General features: G+C 33.8%; 1 protein-coding gene across 2 annotated transcripts in view; it reads left to right on the top strand.

Annotated features, from left to right (window-relative positions):
• The window catches only part of LOC143243956 (uncharacterized), a 71,797-nt gene that overhangs the window by 20,510 nt on the left and 29,199 nt on the right, over positions 1–22,088 (top strand). For both annotated transcript variants that reach the window (XM_076487828.1, XM_076487826.1), the window contains exon 3: positions 8,390–8,510. In XM_076487828.1, coding sequence (XP_076343943.1) covers positions 8,390–8,510 — 121 coding nt within the window. The remainder of the gene's footprint in view (positions 1–8,389; positions 8,511–22,088) is intronic.

The following is a 22,088-nucleotide window of genomic DNA, read 5'->3' as shown; positions in this document are numbered from 1 at the left end:
AGTAATTATTACAATTGTTTGTAGTTATTAATGGCAAGTTCGAACATTTTTTTCCAAACTATACATCTCTATGTAGATTTGCGGAAGAATATTTTAATGAAAGAAGGAACGATAAAATTAAGTTTAACTTGCAGGTTTTCTTATTTATATTAATCAATAATTTCGTCCATAAATTTGGAGTTTTATGAGGAGAGTCACTTGATATTAAAAAGAAACTTCTTAGAAAAGTAACTTCTAATATAATAACGATATGCTAATAGTTCTTTATTTTAAAAAGATTGAAGACTTACGTCCATAAAAAGGTAACTTTTCTTACAGTATAATCTTTACATTTGTATTGCATGATCATTTCTCTCTATACTGTATCATGACACCATTGATACAAGTAGTCTTGCGGAAGGTCTCGGCGAAAAATTAATAACAAGGAAATTATCCTAACTTTTTTACTATACTGTAGTGGACATACAATTGGCCTATGCCCTTATACTACTGATTCATGAACTGGAGCTCTGGGACCACTGAAAAATCACGATATAAATGTAGAATGGCACTAGCATATATAAAATTATTTACTTCCAAAGGTTTGTTTATTTGATGTCAAGCACAAAGCTACACAAAACCCTGCCCAACGCAGGTATCGAAGCTCGATATAAACTTTCAGGCATAACGCTGACCCACCGCGCGGGCTATTCCGAAGGGACTCTGGCATCTGAAACAAAATGAAATGATTGTAAAGAGAAGATAATAGATACCATTAGCCTATATGAAAATACGTTACTCAATGTCAGTAAGTTCATCATGTTGGAGTTCTCATTCAAAATGTCTAATTTCATGGGAAATACTGTAAGTTGCTCCATGTCTGTGGGTTCATCTTGTTGGAGTTCTCAATCAGTATACTTAATAACATGAGAAACGCTGTATTTACTTCGTACTGTGGGCTCAGTATGTAGAAGTCCTCCGTCAAGATGTCTAATGTCAATGGAAATACTATAAGTTGCTCCGTACTATGGGCTCATCAGGTGGGAGTTCTCAGTCAAGACGTTTAATGTCAATGGATATACTATAAGTTGCTCCGTACTATGGGCTCATCAGGTGGGAGTTCTCAGTCAAGACGTTTAATGTCAATGGATATACTATAAGTTGCTCCGTACTATGGGCTCATCAGGTGGGAGTTCTCAGTCAAGACGTTTAATGTTGCTGGAAGTCCTTGAGCTAAAAAATATTTAGGAACCAATGCTCTATCCTAGAATATTAATCTACGTTTGTGCCTTCCATTTTATCCCATCTTCGTACTTCTTTACCAGCAGTATTATATCTATGTATTTTATTCATATTTATATACCGAATTTATGGAGAAACCATTTTTTTACCTTTTACTTATTTGTTTTTATTGTGTATCTAGAATGTATGTTAAAAGGAATGTTTACCTTTCAAAACTTCGCTTATACCATGTTATATCACTATCTTAAAGTTTTCATACGTGCCATACTATAAAGAAAACAAGAAATTGTAATTTACTTTATGTTGGCATTTTTGTTTGTAATCACTAATCTACTGTTAGTGTGCACTATAGGCAACTGTGCGATTTCTTTAAAAAAAAAAAATGTTATTCTTTAAAAGTATTTTTATGTATCTCCGTGTCTTTCAGATATGTAAGTATATTAAGTAGTACTAGCACGTGAACGTCAACAATTATGTCGAGTTAGAACATTGATCAGTACTGGATGAAGTTAGAGTAGGTAGGTTTGGAAACTCCAACTGTATTGGATTTATAAAGTTATGGCAGGTGTTGTAACCCGAACTGCATGAGATTTTTCTAGTTGTCAGTATTTTTCAAATGTGGAATACTGATGATCTTAAATTATTGCTTCAATCAAAGTATTGTTGTTGTTTTCTAATTTCTTCTTGTTTCTTTAATGCGAATCATAACAATTATATTTGAACCTAAGTAGCTTTGAATTCATTCACAACATGCACATTTGAAAGTAACCTACTTAAAAGCACAATATAAAGAATAAATTTAATATAAATAGCTAGTCACAGCTGCCCATTATAATCATTATTCTATAAACAGTTTTTAAAAAACGTTGTTTACATACTCAGTTACTGATTCTGTCGTTTTTGCATTTTTTCTATCACAACGAAAATTTGGTTTCTCTATGATTCTTCTAAAACATGATGAAGTACTGTTCAAAAAGAATTTTTTCGAATACATTTCCAACCAAATGTTTTTTTCTTATTTTATTATTTTAATAAAATATTTTAATTGTTAAAGTTACATATAAGGCTTGATAAAAATTAATACTATCGAAAGTATTATTGGGATATTCTATCTAATTGAAAATGTTGCTTTTTCATATTTAACGTAACATCCCAACTGTCCACAATGGGTTTACAGACAGTATTTGTTTGAAGTATTCAAATAATACATAAGTTGAAACATACTCCTCTGTAAGGACGAGAGTGTAGGACTTGTACTGTGGTTACAACTATTTTCTCCATCGTTGGTCGTGCTTAATATGTCAATAGTTATAATTACACTCTGTTGTTTCCATTGTAATAAGCCTTAGCAGAAGATGAACCTTCCAAAGATCAGTAAGAGATACTGAAATAAGTCTTGGAACAAACATCTTGATAATCAAAACTTTCCAAAGACCCTGCACATTACGACAAACCAGATCAAAGGCACAAAATTAAATTGGATATGCATGTGATGCCTTGAGAGTTAAGGCCCGGTATGGGCAGGTGGTTAAAGCAGTCGACTCGTAATCTGAATGGGGGTTCGAATCCCCATCACACCAAACATGCTTCCCTTTTCAGCCGTGAGAGGGTTACAATGTGACTGTCAATCCCACTATTCGTTGGTAAAAGAGTAGCCCAAGAGTTGGCAGTGGGTGATGACTAGCTGCCTTCCATCTAGGCTTACACTTCTAAATTAGGGACGGCTAGCGCAGATATCCTTCGTATAGTTTTGCGCGAAATTCAAAACAAACCATACCTTTAGAGTTAAGTTGTTATACGGAATTATTGTGATTCTAGTGTCTTTGGGCATCCTTTTAAAAAACACAACCGTTAATTTTGAAATGCAGTTAGAATCTTATTAAGGTGTTTCCACACCCTTTACGAAAAAAGAGCTGTTGATACTTTTCAGCTGTTGGTAATTCTTCTCAAGGAAACAATTGTTGATTTAGAGATATAGATGGGATCCTGTGAATTTTTTGGCACGATTTCGTCAACTCAAATTGTTCTTCATATCCTGTTAACGATAGCAGGAGACATGCCTAGATTTGTGGTAATAGTTTCCATTTGGGAATGAAAGCATTTGTTTGTGGGTTGGTTTGGGGTGTTGTTTTAAAACTGTTGTTACTCTAAACTAAACACTTCTGTGGGAGGTGTTCCACTTCTGCGGAGAACATTAAGTGCTCCCGTTTACGAAATGTTCTGTCCTTTAGCCTTATATTGTTTAAAAGTATCGCTGTATGAATACTTTCTTTGGAAATATTTCTTATAGAAAAATATATTTTCTATATTCATAGCTAAATATATATGTGTAATATTTATGTAGTACTCAGATTATGGCGTTTGTTTTACCTTCTATTTCCATATAAATTGACATATAAATCGAGTATATTGCCTGTATTTCATACAGATATTCGGTAATTAAGTCTTAATGAAGGAAAATTTAAATAATTACATTTTAATCACTAGTTAAATAATGTTGATTGGAATTCTTTTTAATGTATTAAGAATGATCAAACTGTAATAGACTAATTTATTCAGAATGCTATATATATATTTAAAACTATTTTTGTGTTTGTACTTAATTCTAAAACTACATACCTGTTTACAACTAACATTCCGAAGTGCTTCAATGACGGCATACGAACATGGTTACTTCTTAGCAAACAAATTAATTATATGTTGGTGGTTTCAGCTAGTGTCGTTCGATGTGACAACTGAAAATCTCAATATCTATGGTCAAATTTTTAGTTTCATATTCACTTATTTGCTTTTTGATCCGGCGTCGGGTGTGTTTGGTCTTCAGAAACAAAAGCCCCTCAGTGGCACGGCGGTATGTCTGCAGACTTATAACACTGGAAACAAGGTTTCGATAATCCGCGGTGGACGGAGCACAGATAGGCCATTGTGTAACTTTGTGCTGGACTTCAAGGAAAGAAACAACCAGAAATAAAATGTTTGTTTTTGTTTAAGCGAAAAGCCACCGCAAAAATAAATCCCCAAAAATTGTATTGCTATAAACAACAGGGAAAGTAAATATAAGATGTGACATAAACAATAACATTTCTGAAATAAACTTTTGTAACTTCACGAATGTCTGGAAAGAGTGTCGTGTCTATCAAGATAATGGAATTTTAATTCAGTTACTAAGTTAAATTGAGTGGTTATAAACGAAACGTTAATGAGTGAGTAACGTGAATATTTGAAGTATGCGTTTTTTGTTCGGAAGCGAAAACTTGGGGTAGTTTACTATTGGTTCAGTGCAGAGAAATGAAAGTCTTAAATATTTTGGTTCGATTCAGTAAAAAATAAAAATTAAACATTCGGGCTTCTTTCGGTGAAATGAAACTAAGACATCTGAGTTGGATTCGTTTAATTCTACGACCAGTTCATTGATTAACCCACTATATTGTAATTTAAATGGCTGAATTTCATACAGGCTCAATTAGGCATAAACACATTTTTGTTCTGTCATATTTTATTGGTCTAAACAGTCTCGTGCTACTAATATATGAGTATAGACACATTTAGGCGGATTTTATTTATATAAATAATAACATTTATAAAATTCATTTCAAAAAATGCTTTCTATACTTTGAGAGATTGAAGAACGAAGTTTAGTCTGCTTTAATATTCGAAACAGAGCATTTGGAATATCTAAGTATTTTCTTAATTTATTTTAAAATAATTATAGCACCGTTTGGCTGATCCACTTTCAGACCAGTAGTTTTCATCCAAGCTAATATAGTAAATCATAACATACTTTTAACGTACAACGAAGCAATTTTTCGGTCTGTTTCTCCTGATTTTACACCTGTCAACATTGAAACAATTTGATAGTCAAGTTGTTTAAATTAAAAATTTAATTTCATATCTTCTCATCTGAATGCTAATTCTGCTGGCAAAGATAATGCAAGAATAAATTCAAATAAGATTTCACTGGTGTTTTCATCTTGTTCAGAGAATTCAGTTTATTGTGATGAGAACTTACCACTAAGTTGTATTACGTTATTAAGTCCTAGTTAACAAAACTATGTGCTCTGATGTGTGTAATGTGCTAAACAGAGAAGAAATAACTTGTTTGTTTTTCAATTTTGCATAAACTACTCCGTGGCTATCTGTGCTAGACGTTCCTAATTTTGAAGTGATAGACTAGAGGGAAGGCAGCTGGTAACACCACTTACCACCCACTTGAGTTGCTCTTTACCAATGAATTGTAGGATTTTCTGTCACAATATAACGTCTCCACAGCTGAAACTTGAGCACGTTTGAAAAGGGGATTCGAACCGACGATCCTCAGATTCCAAATAGAATGCCCTAACTAGCAGGTCATGCTAGACCAGAGAAATAACAGCGTATTAGCCGGGCGTACAAACATGTTTAATCAAATCTAAAAGTTACAGAACTGGTTGATGCTCAGAACCTTAGAATCCATGTATTCCTATGGATCAGAGGTAAGTTTACGGATTTACAACGCTAAACTTCTGGGTTACTTTCTTAATGGCGGACAGTGAAGACAGCCTATCGTGTCGTTTTGTGATGAAAAACAGAATATCACTCATTAACTTGTGTCTTAAATTCAACCTTTCTGTTTTAAATGGCTGCTGGTAACACATTTGGTTGTCTCAAGATAACCATTATAATCAAATGTGTTTAGAGTTCAATCTCTTTTTCTTTTTTTAAATGACTCCTGTAGTCTCAAAAGAAACTGAACATCGAAATGTACCTTGAATTAAACCCTTTTCATTTTCAAGTATCACACTGTGTCTTGAAATTGACGACTTACGTATCTGAAAAACTTTCAAAAGCAGTTTTTGAAGAATAATACAACGTAACCATATTCACACGATCATTGTTTTGGCTTATTTTAACATCTGATGAAGTTTTGCAAAAAGTAAGAAAAAAGTAACTCAACTCTTTGTTTTGTATGACTCCTGGTGGTCTCCTTGTCATAACTGCTATCGACATCTGTGCATCTAACAGCTAGAATGAAGCAACAGTAATGAAACAATACTTTCACTTATTTAGACTTATTCACAGGTAAATCTTATATAGTTCTGTCAATTAATCAATCGTAAATTGAAACTAAATGCATTATATTTTTATACTATAATACATGTAACTAAAGTAAATTAGAAATGGAATTTTGACCCTGAACCCATATTTATGAACACGTGAACGAAATTCTTATTTCAGTTATTCTTAGGTTTCAGGTATATATTTCCGTAATTTTGAACTACTCGCCAGAGGATGAGCAGTCAACAAGCAGTATCCGCCCCAAAAGAGATGTGTCTGGTTATTTCAACCGAATAAACATTTTGTTGTTTCTTTAGACCTTTATAATTGGTCCACAACCATAAATAATTTGGTCCCTAGTTCAGCACTTTAACCACCAGGCTTACATCGCCATGAAAAACATAATTTAAATGCATTCCTGGAAAACAAATACGGTATTATTTATCATTCTTTTTTACCAGCTAATTAACACCTGCTGAACGAAAGTCGTGTCCACCAGCCTGCTTAACACATTTTCTAACCCTCATACATCCTTATGTAAGATTGAAACTTGTACTTCTTCAAATTGTTATAACAAAGAAAATATACACACACACATTCGGTACTGGGTTTTTTGGTAGGTCAGGTACATTTTCCAAGTATTTTTCCCTAAAAAAAGAAAATTAGTCTTGCATCTTCAGGTTGAAATTCGCGACACAATCCCACTCAGTAACTATAGATATATCCAGTTTGTTTTCTTCAGAAATCTGGCAACAAGCGTTATCGACGCTAGGCATTCCTAATTTTGAGCTGATAGGAAGGTAACTAACTAATCAATAGAACAAACCGCCAACCCTTTACCTACTGTAATCGAATGGTGAGTTTTGACTGTCATTATTTTGTAATTCCCCCAAGGTTAGGATTGTGTTTTGGCTGCAAAGAGACGCGAAACACAGATCATGGGATTAACATCCCGGCAAGCTAATTATTAAATTAAACTTGATCTAAGCTTTTCAAAATCTCAAAATATTTAAATTGTTCTTTTTACTCTGAATAAATTAAATAATATTATTTTTGTTATATAAATGAAGGAAAAAAACCCGTCGAGAATCCTAATAGCACCCCTGTATATCCAATGTTCTTGTAACTGTGGGCTTTAGAACTTTGGAACATTTAAGAAATAATCTCAACATAAGATTTATTGTAATATTTACGCAACTATAATACATAATAAACTACCCTACTTTCTCTAATAAATAATGTACATTAAAAGAGGTTAATAGTTTACTTTAATTCAGACCTAAAACAGCAATCAAAGTTATTACGATTTACCCTTCGTATTTGTATACTAAATTTTCTTCAGCTTATTTTCATCTTTTCTTTATAAAGATTTTTTTTTCAAGTTTAAGCCTATGTTTCCTAGCCATCTTAATTGTGTTTGCTTTCCTTTCATTCAATTATTTTTTATGAAGAAACTTCGTTAATTGGGAAACATAAATCAGTTTTTTAACTTTCTTATTTATAATGTCTTTACATTAATGTCATATCTCTGCTTCACGAAATGTCATTTTCAGTGGATGTCTAGGATACATTTGTTTTAATTGTTTTTTTTTCAAGATTAAGTATTCTGGCTTATAATTCCTATCTCTTTCAGTTTTCTAGTTTATTTAGGTTTTAATAGTTCTTTTAATTATATTTCGTTTGAATCGATACATTTTTATTATTACCTTATGTCTATTCGTTTGTGTATTGCTTGCTTTCTTAAAGATTGTGGAACAAAGTAGAAAATAGTTACAAAGGTTTAGTAATTAGTTGTTCCGAAGGCCTTTCAAAAAGGAATCATTGCAATATTTCACTAGAATTTTACATTTAGCATCAAATTTCTTCTTTTTAAATTGTTTGTAAATGTATTCTTCAAACTATTAGAGATTAAATTTCATATCTCAAGAAAATCGTTTTTTCTTAAAATTTATGAGTATATTGAATCTTTTTCAATTATTCTTGTTTCACAGGATTTTCCCACATAAAATAACTCAGCTATAATTGATTGTTTGGATATTATGCAAAAACTTGAACACAAAGAAATGCACACTGTTGTAATTATAATATGAGTAGAAAAAATTGGTTTGTTTAATATATTGTTTTTGTTCACCAGGAATCGTGTAATGCGGTGAAAGGTAACTTATGCCGAACCGATGACGACTGTTCCTGTTTCAACAACGTTCTTCAGTGTGTAGCCGCCAGATGTAAACTTCAACAGTCTCGTTCCCAAGGGCGTAAGTTTAATTTTGGTTGATTGCTTATAACTTTACTCAAAACTGCTTGAGGGTTATTTGCGCTAGCCAACAATAGCTTAGCAGTGAAAAAAGCTAAGAGGTAAAGCAGCTAGTCAACGACACCCATCACCAGCTCTTAGGTTACTATTTTACCATCGAATAGTGGGATTGATTGCTACACTGTGACCTCCTCACCGCTGACAAATTGAGCATGTTCGACGACGAGCCCCTGACTAATGACTCTCAGTGTACTAGTTACGTTTCTTAGCCACCAGGCCATGCCTGGCCCGTAAGTTTGATAATTAATTGCCGAAAATTTACTACTAATAACTCAAACGACAATATGAAAAGTATATTCTTTTTTTACAGTTTTCTGAAATAATATTTTTGATAAGATAAGGCTTAAAAAAATAAATAATTTGAGGTTAGTAAAGAAACATTTTATTTATTCATCTGAGGTTTCACTTTATTTGGAGTTAGTATATCTTTCACAAAACGTTATGAATAATTTTCTTTTAAAAAACATTCAAATTTTGTTTGTAGTTAAACACAAAGCTGCACAATGGGCTATCTGTGCTCTTCCAATCACAGGAGTCGAAATTCAGGTTTTAGCATTGTAAGTACGCAGGCATGCCGCTGTGCCACTAGGGGCCTTTTTAATTTAGAAACATCTGGGTTTAATCTAACGTATAATTAACGGAACTTAGCTATAACAAGTTGCGCTAATGTTAGTTACTCAATAAAATATGGCTCAGGTTTTGTGTGCCATTTTAATTCACTGTTTTAAGCTTGAAATCAAGTGTAGCTTATTAAAAATTTCTTTTTTCTCGTGAAATACAAGCAATTACATTCGTCGTAAGTGATATGCAAACGTTATGTAGTTACTATAATAAAAATGTTTGAAGTTTGTAAAATAACTTTCGAATAGTTTCATTAAAAGAATTACACAATATTGTTAATAATTTGCCCGAAATTTTAACAACAGTTACTAATGAATGTTTAAAGACTTTCCCCCAGTGGCACAGCGACGTGTCTGCAGACTCACACCGCTAGAAACCGAGTTTCGATACCCGTGATGGGCAGAGTGCAAATATCCCTTTGTGTAGCTCTGTGCTTAATTCCAAAACAATCAATCAAGTTTAGAGATGTCTCACGAGCTCCTACTTGTCTCTGTTTTCCTTTTACAATATATAAGATGAATTAAACATTTTTGATGACAGGTGAAATAAGCATTAATGTTTAAGATACGTATTTTCGAATTCATAGTGTTATTCATTATACGACCTTATATATATTAAAATGCTGTATTAAAATTGGATAGATGTCAGTGCAGCTCTTCTCTCGAGATCAAGTCGCAGTGAACACATACCTCGAATGTGACATGCGTTTCATGTGTAAACTTGGCTTTGTTTATGTAGCTTGTTTTGGTGTCTGAAAACAGCTTACTTTTCTTATAATACAGGGAATATTTTAGTTAATATTCAAAAGATAACTAGTTTGTTTAACCTTCTGAATTTAGAACTTTAACGTTAACTTAGCTTTTGTCACTATTGTGTTTTTTGTAAATTATTTTTTGTTTGTTGGATTATGAATTTTCGCACAAAGCCACACGAAGGCTATCTACGCTAGCCGTCCCTAATTTAGCAGTGTAAGACTAGAGGGAAGGCAGCTAGTCACCACCACCCACTGCCAACTCTTGGGCTACTCTTTTACCAACGAACAGTGGGTCTGACCGTCACATTATAACGCCCTACGGCTGAAAGGGCGAGCATGTTTGGTGCGACCGGGATTCGAACCCGCGACCCTCAGGTTACGAATCGAACGCCTTAACTCACCTGGCCATGCCGGGCCTCTATAGTCTCTTACTTCTGCAAAAACATAGATCTTAACACAGTCCGCTTCACCTTCCATATAAGAATTCAACAAATGTGTTTAAAAAAAATCTGTTATCACTCTGCCTTCTTTACGTTCGTTTGATTCGAAAATAATATTTCTCTGTTTTCACTTTTAGATTTCAGTAACAGAACGTCTTTCTCGCATATTTATATATCAAACCCTGCTCTTGTTACCTCTTAAAACTAAAGGATGAAAACTACGCTATTATATCATAATTTTCCACAAATAACTATCTTGTAGGTTTTACATTGAATTAAGTTGTTGTGAGAAATATTTAGTTTCGAAAAAAAACAAATCTTAAAACTATATCTTTAACATAATATGGAAATAACAGAGCCATTTGGTGGCTTAGTGGTATAGTTGATAGTTTTTAAGGCTACAAGTGGTGGATCGCTGCCTCCAATGGATACATTACATATAGCACATTGTGTAGTTTTGCGCTTTTAGTGTTATAAGCCTACAGATTTCCCATCAAACCACAAGGAGTCTCATTCCATACAAAGTGCCATAATGAATTTATTAAATTAGAGAGTTGTAGAATTTCGTAAAAATTTTTTTTTAAAATATATTCAAAGAAATATACGAACATTTTATATTTAAAACTTACAAGTTTATTTAAAGCAAAGCTAACCAGTGGACTATCAGCGATCTTGTCGCCGCTGAGAATCGAACTTCGAATTTTTGCGTTGTAAATTCGCAGAACTATCAGAAATATAACATTTTCTTAGTTGGCATTGATAAATGTTGAAATGAACAAAAATAAATGCAGTTCTTGAAACGACTATGCAACAAGAAAAAATACATTCGATGAAAAATAAAAAATTACTTTTACTGAAAATATTAAATGTAATGGTTTGGTTACAGAAAAGAAAAAAAAATCGATATAAATCCTCAACAGCTGAATGCCGAGCATGTTCAGTGTGACCCAACTACCAGCCAATATTTATGTTGTTTAACCTTCTGTGTTACAGTTGGTATTGAACGTTTGAAGAAGTTTGAGAATCTCTGTTAGAAAGTTTAACATAATACAGAAAGTTTAACATAATACTGGAAGACGAGTTATATCCATACACTGAACATAATGCAGGAAGACGTTTGTATCTACACACTGAACATAATACTGGAAGACGAGTTGTATCCACATACTGAACATAATACTGGAAGACGAGTTATATCTACACATTGAACATAATGCAGGAAGACGTTTATATCTACTCACTGAACATAATACTGGAAGACGAGTTATGTTCACGCAATTTAATTTGTTTTCATTGAACACATTATTAAACAGTTTTATTGAAATTTATAAAATAGACATACATTTCAGGCATATTTGTTAGTCATAAAATACACCATGAAAACTTGTGAATACATCTAAGTGATTCTATGGAGAAACTTGTGAAAATTTAAAAATTATATCAAAGTTTCTTCATAAACAACATTTGCAGATTGGTTTCTATCTACCAACAAATAAAGATTTTGAAATTATTGAATCCTTGAACACCCTTCATCTGATTGACCATGAGAAAAGCATGGTTTTTATAGAAATAATCCGGCAAGCTTCATACTTTAACCTTCAATCTCTTTAGGTTATTCAACTTTGTCTGAAGTGTCAATCTGTTTGAGATTGACTCGTTATGCTAAAAGTAATAACTAACAGGCTTTACAAAATAAAATTAGTGTTCTATTTTGTAAATCAGGTTCACGTGAACCTGACGATAACCGAAGAAGGTCGAAACGTTGTTCGCTCTTTTACATAAAATATTTTCTCAACCCAAACGATCTCTTTTTGCATATATATTTCTCTACAAGTGGGTTTTCTCGACATCACTGAAACACTCTAGATTAAACTCAAATCAATTCAAAGTAAAATTCAAGCTGTGCTTTGATTTTAGAGGAATAAAAGTTAAGCAATTTCAACTTTAATCTAATTAAGTCATTGTAACCAAAACTCGCAAGTTAAGGTTAACTCCAGAAGCTTTTGAATGTAAAAATAATTTAATGGCTCGGCATGGCCAAGTGTGTTAAGGAATTCGACTCGTAATCCGAGGGTCGCGGGTTCGAATCCCGGTCGCACTAAACATGCTCGCCCCTTTAGCCGTGGGGGCGTTACAATGTGACGGTCAGTCCCACTATTCGTTGGTAAAAGAGTAGCCCAAGAGTTGAAGATGGATGGTGATGACTAGCTGCCTTCTCTCTACTCTTGCACTGATAAATTAGGGACGGCTAGCACAGATAGCCCTCGAGTAGCTTTGTGCGAAATTCAAAACAAACAAACAAAAAATAATTTACAGAAAACACAATAGTGACAAAAGCTAAGTTAACGTTAAAGTTCTAAATTCAGAAGGTTAAACAAACTAGTTATCTTTTGAATATTAACTAAAATATTCCCTGTATTTTAAGAAAAGTAAGCTGTTCTTACATTTCAGATACCAAAACAAGCTACATAAACAAAGCCAAGTTTACACATGAAACGCATTTCACATTCGAGATATGTGTTCACTGCGACTTAATCTCGAGAGAAGAGCTGTACTGCCATCTATCCAATTTGCCGACAGGAAATATAACTTTCTATTGCTGAGCAAGAAAGTCAGCAAATTGTCAGTTAGCAAACCTACAGTTTGCATGCTCTCAAAACATGGAAAGATAAGTTGTTACTTGAGCGACCTTTGATTTAAAAACTGAAAACACTTGATAATTTTGGAAAAATTACATTTTAACTGAAAAGGCAGCGAGTACACCCTACACATTATGTAAATGCTTCAAAATATCTTTTAGTTTATTTCTTACCAAGACAGCTTTCAGAATTCGAAAAATTAGATACTTTTATATTAGGTATCCTATCATTACTGGTGTTTCATGCTCGTGAGAAATGTAAATAATAATAATATATAAACAGAAAAAAAATGTTTAAATTATCATTGTAGTCATTATCCACATAAGGGCACATTGATAACATAATTTAGACATTTTTTTTTCTGTTTTACGTATTACGTATTACTTTTTTTTTTTTTTGAAAACCATTCAGAAAGCTATATACCATATGTGGATAATACAGGATAGGTAAATTATAGGGACCAGAATGCAAGCCCCCAGTGAAGAAAAAAAACGCTGCTAAAAAGATCCCCCTCCCTACTAATATGTAATAGAGAGCCAAGAATAACACAAATAATATTATAGAACATGTTAAAGATAGTGATGAAAATACAATGAGGAGCATACAGTTATAAGCGAAAACCAGTCTTCACCAGTTATGATTGAAATTATGTGTTCATTCATATTCTATTGTTTTCCAGTGCCATTACTAGAATATATATTTCATCTTGGAAACACTAAATCCACGATCTGATTGTAGCAGTATTTTGCATTGGAAAGGACTTTTCGTACAGTTCACAAAAGCAATCAACTTTCGGTAAAACCACATCAGTTTCATAATGCTGAAAAATGTCAAAATATATTTTTGATGCGTGCTATCCCTCTGCGACTTTATATCAGGTGTGGTTGTCACGTTACTTGCTAATTTACAAACTCAAAATCGTTTTAATATTACGTATTGAATTGCGTATAATCATATTCTAGCTGAAACGTCGGTAATATGTTAAGCCTATAGTTGTAAATTTGTGAGAATACTATCTAAGTAAGAACTAATTATAAGAGCAGTGTGGGTCTGCCTTTGTTTAAAGGTACTGATTAGACTAAATATTCTACTATAGTTTGTATCTGACATATTTATCAGACTAGTAATAATTAAATAGATGTGTAATAAACATAATCTAATCTTAAATGTCAATCTCTCCAAAGCAAACATTTTGTATCATAATTCCAATGTACCTTTTTTTTAACCAGTTTCTTGGAAGTTTCTTTCTCTGATATCTCCTTCCGTAGCTCTTTAGCTTCTTGTCGCCGTTTTGGTCTTCTGTCATCTCTTCTTGTGCAGACCAGGCGTGGTCAACCATATAACCAACTGAACTGTGTAACTGAAGAATCTACGCACTTATAGCTGTGACTTGTTTCACTATAGGTGCACTATAAAAAAAACAAAAACATCGTTATTGCCTTAAAGCTGGGAAAACCCCTTAGAGCGGCAGACGCTGCTCGCTGTTTGCCTTCCCTCTGGTCAGTAGGTCAGAGTTAGACATTGTTATACCTCAAACCCAGTAGCCTCTTGTCTTACCGTGTTTAGCCCACGTACGCATAAGAAGCTACTTTGATTGAAAATACCAAAACATCAAATATCACCTTAGTATTTTTATTCATAATGCCGCGTATCCATATCTAATCCTATCGAAGGACTTTCATCCGTGCCTAAAACGTACTAATTTGGTGATTTTAGCATTATTAAATGAATTATGTCACTCAGTCATCTGTTAAGCTTATCGAGATTGTGTTTAAAGTTTCATCAGAACCAAGCTTAATACAGAAAAGCTACAGATATCGGTACTACAACTGCTCTTTATAATTCCCTTTTGTCTCCCGCTGGTATAGCGGTAAGTCTACGGCTTTACAACGCTAAAATCAGGGGTTCGATTCCCCTCGGTGGACTCAGCAGATAGCCCGATGTGGCTTTGCTATAAAAAATACACACACTTCTTTTTTCCTCAGGTTATTGTTTATTTAATTCCAACCCAGGAGGCCCAGCAGGGACAGGTGGTTAAGGCACTCGACTCGTAATCTCAGAGTCGCAGGTTCGAATCTCCGTCGCACCAAACATGCTCGCCCAATCAGGCGTGAGGGCGTTATAATGTGACGGTAAGTTTCACTATTAGTTGGTAAAAGAGCAGCCCAAGGATGGTGATGACTATCTGCCTTCCCTCTAGTCTTACACTGCTATATTAGGGATGGCTTGCGCAGATAGTTCTCGTGTAGCTTTACGCGAAATTTAAAAAAAACCAAATCAACCCAGTAGGACTAGAGGACTTTCATAAAGTTGCGCTCTCTCTCGGTCAAGATGCGAACGAAGTAAAGAGCCAGAATGTTCTAAGCGAAAGTTAAAAAATTTTCCTAAACACCGTTATCCTTGTCAAGGTAGATATTTTGGATTAAAATCAGGAGTAATCAGAAATTTTGATTTCTCTTCGCCCCTCTGCGCTTATTGATTTCCTGAGTATAGATGGTTTTACGTGAAATTGTTTCAAAGACTGTCAGAAAGCGAATAATTGCTTGAAGGCTTGTAAAGAAAAAGCTGTGAAAAGTAGGCCTGAAATGTTCTTTTACTTGTCTAAAACTCTTTGAAACTCCCTTTCTTTGCAGTTTTAAAACAGTATCTGTTAAATATATGCATGGTGTTTATAGTTTTATTTTACTTTCTGCAGTTAACCTACATATATATAAGATTTGGAGAATATACAGTAATGATGGTAGTGATTTATTATTCTGGATGATTTTAAAAAACACAAATTAACAAACATATAATTCACGTTCTGCAACTATAGCTGTCCTAGCCCTGTTCTTTCGAATTACTCTAAATTAAGGTTACCGAGGGGAAGCGAAATTACCAGAATCTGATATAACTCAGTGACAAATAGTGAATCAAGTGACAGATTGGACACTATTTCTATTTTCTTTTAACGTCTTTCTTCTCGCAACACGCTTATCTGTTTTTGTAGTATCACATTATGTGTTTTCCACCTAGGCAAGTTCTTACTATCTAATACTTTATTAACTCCACGTAATTGTTCTTGAGCGTGCTTGCCATCAGAGCTCTCTGATTTTTGTTTCGTCTAATAAGGTTATTCTTAAAAGCTTTCGAAAACGTCAAGTCTACGGTCGGAAGTGTACATCATCTACACATGTCATATTTCTCATCTCTTGTTCAACTTCTTTCACGACACTCTCTACTGCTCTGTCATTGATTGTATGAAAAACATAATTATTGAAGGATGTAGCCTTATTACATACACCTGGAACCACTCTGTATTGTCACTATAAATTATACACAATATTTTGCCCAGAATATAAGCTTTTTATTCACGCGCACGCATGAATTATCTAGCTATGTCACAGAAGACAAACAGGTATATATTGTTCTACTTATCCACAATTATTGGCAATAATTATTACTGCTTCAACAAAGCAAAATTTGTGTGGTAGTAAGTATTGCGTATTTAACAAAAGTGTTTGTTTATATAGTTTTCTTTTAGAAAAGCCACATTGGACTATCTACTATATCCACCGAGAGGAATCGAATCCCTGACTTAAGCGTTGTAAATTTGTATATTTACCGCTGTCCCGGTAGGGGACATTTAATAAAAGTTAAGGCACTAACGCCGATAAGTCTATACGTTTTCATGTGTTAATTTATACATTTTCAGATACAAGTTTTTGTTATCTTTGCTACCATTCCTTTATTTACTTCTCTTTTCTTACTCAATTTTAATTCAAATAAAAATAACGAATGACGTTCAGATTGTGTGCACAGTTTAATTAGTACTTTCTTGTGAAACTCGGTATGTCAACCATTTTGTTACAAATATTAAATGGACAAAATTATGCTTGTTTATGTTAACGGAACAATGAATGATATGATTTTCTTAAGCTCAAAAGTACCCAATGCGGTGTGAAGTCGCGGATATCGAGCCCCGACTTCTAGCATTGTACGTCTATAAGCTTACCGTCGTGCCATTTCAACTTGTCACCCTTGTTTTAAATATATTAAACGCCCACCGTGACTCTGCAGTAAGCTTGAGGACTCATATCGCTAAATTTCTGGCTTCGATCCTTAAGATGGCTATAACTATAAAAAATCCATTGTACAACTTTGTGCTTAAAACCAAACTAAACATTTAGAATATTTCTAGAGTCTTCAGTTGTATGTATACAGTAATGGAAATAGTTATGACAACACAAGCGATACACACACAGGAGTCAGTAGTGGTTAAAGGTGTGGCGCTAAGACGATATTATATTGATACATCTTTTAATACGATACAAGGATTCGGTTAAACATTATAAGTCTTTTGTACAAAAAAAAATCAAGTTTCTAACAAAACATTTCCACTAAAATTAATGATTCAATAAAGAAAGATGGATATTGAGTACTACATGTCTTATACCAAAAACATTACATACAAAGTAACATAACAAATTAACTGTAAAAAAATAAATAGACATACATTAACTTTTTATTTCACTTCTCTTTCCAGCTGTCATTTAGTTGATCAAACCTGAGAATTTGAAAAAAAAAAACATTTTAAAGTGTGCAATACTTAAATAAGACAATGTTAGTAATATAGATAATAAATTACAGACAAGACTGTCAGACTGTGACAAACCATTGGTAAAACTTCTGTGTCTACGTGCGTATCGTATCGTCTTCTGTGATGACATAAATACCCCTAGAAATGGTAAATAAATGATTAATTTGATAATTATGAATAGTTCACAACATTATCACAGAAAATACAAATTATACAATGCACAGTACCTTTGTATATATCCCTTCGTTTTACATAAAGCGTTAAACCTTGTTTTCATGCATACAGTCATATGGAATATTGTTCAAAAAATAGTATGTACTACTCTGTACAGGAAAGTAAACTTGTTCTAATACTTTCAGTTTTTACAGTAGATTAACAGCTTAAGAAATATTCATACTGGAATTACACACAAGTCAAGCATAGTTCTTAGTGGTCCCTCAGGATCTTAACCGTCATGATATCGTTTTACCACATGTGCTGCATGTTTGGTCTCATTCTCTCGTTGGACGTTGGCTGAGATGTTGCCCTAAACTTGTATCGATTCCTCTCCCAATCATGCTTCACTGAACGTGGCACAGGTTGCTCCCAAACATTTCGAACAAGGACTTCTGTGAAGAACACACTCTCCAGCTTTGTTCATGCTATTATTTATGGTTCGTTGCTCAACATGTTATTTTGGTTACGTTTTCTCTGCAGTAATTTTATACGTAATCGTGTCTTTAATTATTTATAATGCTATTTATATCTATCATAAAACCATTATTTGGCAAAAGTCTACGTGTGTTGTCTTTTATAACTGGCGAATATCTGGATCGAGTGTAACTAAAATTAGAGCCTTTGGAGGAGTGTCATAAAAGGATGGCTGTTTAGACACTCGTATGTGTTCCTCTTGCTTTGAACGGGTACGTCATCTATCATATCTGTATATAATATTTCAGAAAACAAGACAAAAGACAAAAAACAAACAAAAAGCAAAAAATATATAAATGAAATAAGGGATCAAACCGCGAGGGTTGAGCACTTAGAAGCCCTAGTGGACACAAAATATTTATACATTTAGATAATAAAGATGTGATCAACATGGGGATTCAGAGTTTTCCAGAGAGTGATATCCCTTGTATTAATGGTGTTGAAAAACAAAGGAATGTAGATAGCTGGGCACCAGAACCATCCTGAAAGAGACCTGTAACAAGAACATATAACCCGTAAGCGTGGTAAGCAAATAGCGGCGTTTGTAACAGACGAGAATCAACGAATACAAATGTCAGTAGCAAAAGCCGTCCATATGTCCGAGGCAACACCATCCAACGTAATCAAGAAATATCTCCGTCTTGAAAAGCAACACAGGTAGTTTCCACAACACATCCCTTGAAGCAACTAAAGAATGAAACGGATATTCATTCTTAGCCATATAAAAATATAACAGTCTAGTCATCAGCCGCAATATCTATAGATTTCTGTACGATCATATATACCGTAAAAACGAGCGCTGGAAAGCCGTCGTTCTCGTATATTAGAAAGATTATGAAACTCTGCAGGGATGAATGATGTGCTTTGGATATGATAGTCCTACGACGAAATCTTTTGTAATGGTAACTACTCGGTAGGACTATTTTTAAGATGCGTGGTTAAAAGATAGAGCTTTAGTGCGCATGGCAACATACACTTCAACAACCTGGTCAGGTTTCAAAACGGTTATAAAATAACTTCCACAACCTGTTTATAATATGTGAACGGAAAGTTTTTCTTAGTAGCCAATATATCTTCAAAAATACTACTTTCAAAGCGAAAAGAATGTATCGTCCGTAGCACACATCTTCATTAGAGTCTTTTAACCAAACCACATTTAGTAGGCCAACATGGACTGTAATCAAAATGTGCTATACAAAACAAAGAACTATCAGTTTTCTACCTTCAGTTACTCGTCGGTTGATAGCTCAAGTTTTTATTTGTTTAAGATAGCAAAAGACTGGTCACGTCACTAATTATTTTGACATTTTAACCTCATTTGAATCATTTTCTTCCTAATTTGTTTCATGTAGCAAATGATTGGTCATATTGTTCCTTATTTTGATTTTTTAAAATTAGTTTAGAGATGTCTTTGTTAAATCACTTACCTCCCTATTTGTTTGATATAGCAAAAGACTGGTCATATTGTTGCTTGTATTGAATTTGTAAAATTATTTTCGAAGTGTCTTTGTTGAATCGCTTACCTCCCAATTTGTTTAATATAGCAAAACATTCGCCATATTATTGTTTATTTTGAATTTTTAAAATTCTTTCGGAAGTGTCTGTTGAATTACTTACCTCCCTATTTGTTTAATATAGTACAATATTGATTATATTGTTGCTTATTTAGAATTTTTAAGATTCTTTTGGAGGTCCCCTTGGTGAATCACTTATGTCCCTGTTCGTTCAATATAGCAAAAGATTGATCACATTGTTGCTTATTTTGAATTTTTTTAATTCTTTTGGAGGCGTCTTTGTTAAATTACTTACCTCCCTATTTCTTTAATAAAGCAAACGATTGGTCATACTGTTCCTTATTTTTAATTTCTAAAATTCATTTGGTGAATCAGTTACCTCCCTATCTGCTTAATATAGCAATAGATTAGTCATGTTGTTGCTAATTTTAAAATTATTTTGGATGTGTTCTTGTTGAATCAGTTACTTCCCAATTTTTTAATATATCAAAAGATTGATAATATTGTTGCTTACCTTGAATTTCTAAAATTATTTTGAAGGTGTCTGTTGAATCATTTACATCCCTGTTTGTTTAATAAAGTAAAGGCCCGGCGTGGCTAGGTGGCTGAGGCACACGACTCGTAATCCGAGGGTTGCGGGTTCGAATCCCAGTCACACCAAACATGCTCAACCTTTCATCCATGGGTGTGTTATAATGTAACAGTCAATTTCACTATTCGTTGGTAAAAGAGTAGCCCAAGAGTTGGCAGTGGGTGTTGATGACTAGCTGCCTTCCCTCTAGCCTTACACTGCAAATTATGGACGGCTAGCGCAGATAGCCCTCGTGTAGCTTTACGCGAAATTCAAAACAAACCAACATAGCAAAATATTGGTCATGTTGCTGATTATTTTGAATTTCAAACATCTTTTGGAGGTATCATTGTTGAACCACTTACCTCCCTATTTGTTTAATATAGCAAAAGGTTGGTCATATTGTTGCTTATTTTTACTTTCTAAATTTCATTTGGAGGTGTCCTTGTTGAATCACTTACCTACCTATTTGTTTAATGTAGTTTTTCGATGTTAAACATTGTGGACATCAGCATCAATATCTGTTTTCTTTTTGATTGTGTAGCGCCTGAGAAAGAGGTTGAACGAGATACACAGTTTATCCGTTTATCTTTTTGATTATGTTTGTGGAGGTATGTGTTTCCTATTGTGCATTTTATCCGTCACACAAATACAGATTTGTTTTTCGTTAAATTTTTGTTTATCTTGTATTCGTTTGGAAAATGGGTTTATATGTATATAATACCGATTTCACGTTTTACTTCCTTTAAATATCAAATTAATTGCCATATATGCTGTATAACATTTATATCTATATGCAAAGATAAGCATACAGTTTCAAATAACTAGGAAAAAAAAACAGCCTGCTCCTAAAGGACCGAAAAACGAAACCTAAGATACAAACAACCTGTATGAAATGAGATATTATCATAATATAAAGCAAGCTTTTTAAGAAATAGAACGGCATGGCCAGGTGGTTAGGGTACTAGACTCATTTCTCGCGGGTTGTAATCCTTATCGCATCAATTATGCTCGCCCTTTCAGCCGTGGAAGCGTTATAATGTTACGGTCTATCCCATTATTCATTGGTAAAAGAGTAATCCAAGAGTTGACGGCGGATGGTGATGACTAACTACCTTTCCTCTACTCTTACACTGCTAAATTAGGGACGGCTAGCGCAGATAGCCCTTGTATTGCTTTGCGAGAAATTAAAATGCAAACACACAGACGAGTGTGTGTTGCATGATCCATAGGATTTTTATAACCTTTTTCCCGGACATTTGTTGAATTGTTCTTAGTGTTTTCGTTGTTGGCGTAGAACTTTGTCGCAATAGGAAACTATACATTTTTCTCCTCAGATTTCCCAAAAATTCCCCGCTGGTACAAAGGTAAGTTACGGAGTTATAACGCTAAAATCAGAGGTTCGATTCCCCTCATTGGACTCAGCAGATAACCCCATGTGCCTTTGCTATAAAAAAACACACACACACAATTTTCCCCAAAAAAAAACTTATAAAAAGTTTGTCTATAAAAATTAGATTTGTGCTCATAAATTGATTATTAGGGTGCGGCACCCCTTTTCCTTTACGTCCTTATATTCGAGTAAGGTCAAATTCTACTACTCGATCAGACAAGTTGTGTAGCTTTACTCCTTTGCTTTTTTATTGTATTGACAAAAACGTAAAATATATACATGTATATAGTTACCATTATTCAAGCAAAAACAGGATTA

Source organism: Tachypleus tridentatus, chromosome 2 (assembly GCF_004210375.1).
Source record: "Tachypleus tridentatus isolate NWPU-2018 chromosome 2, ASM421037v1, whole genome shotgun sequence".
Classification (NCBI taxonomy): domain Eukaryota; kingdom Metazoa; phylum Arthropoda; class Merostomata; order Xiphosura; family Limulidae; genus Tachypleus; species Tachypleus tridentatus.
The sequence above is the reverse complement of the archived record's forward strand: the minus strand, read 5'-3'. Positions and strand labels throughout refer to the sequence as shown.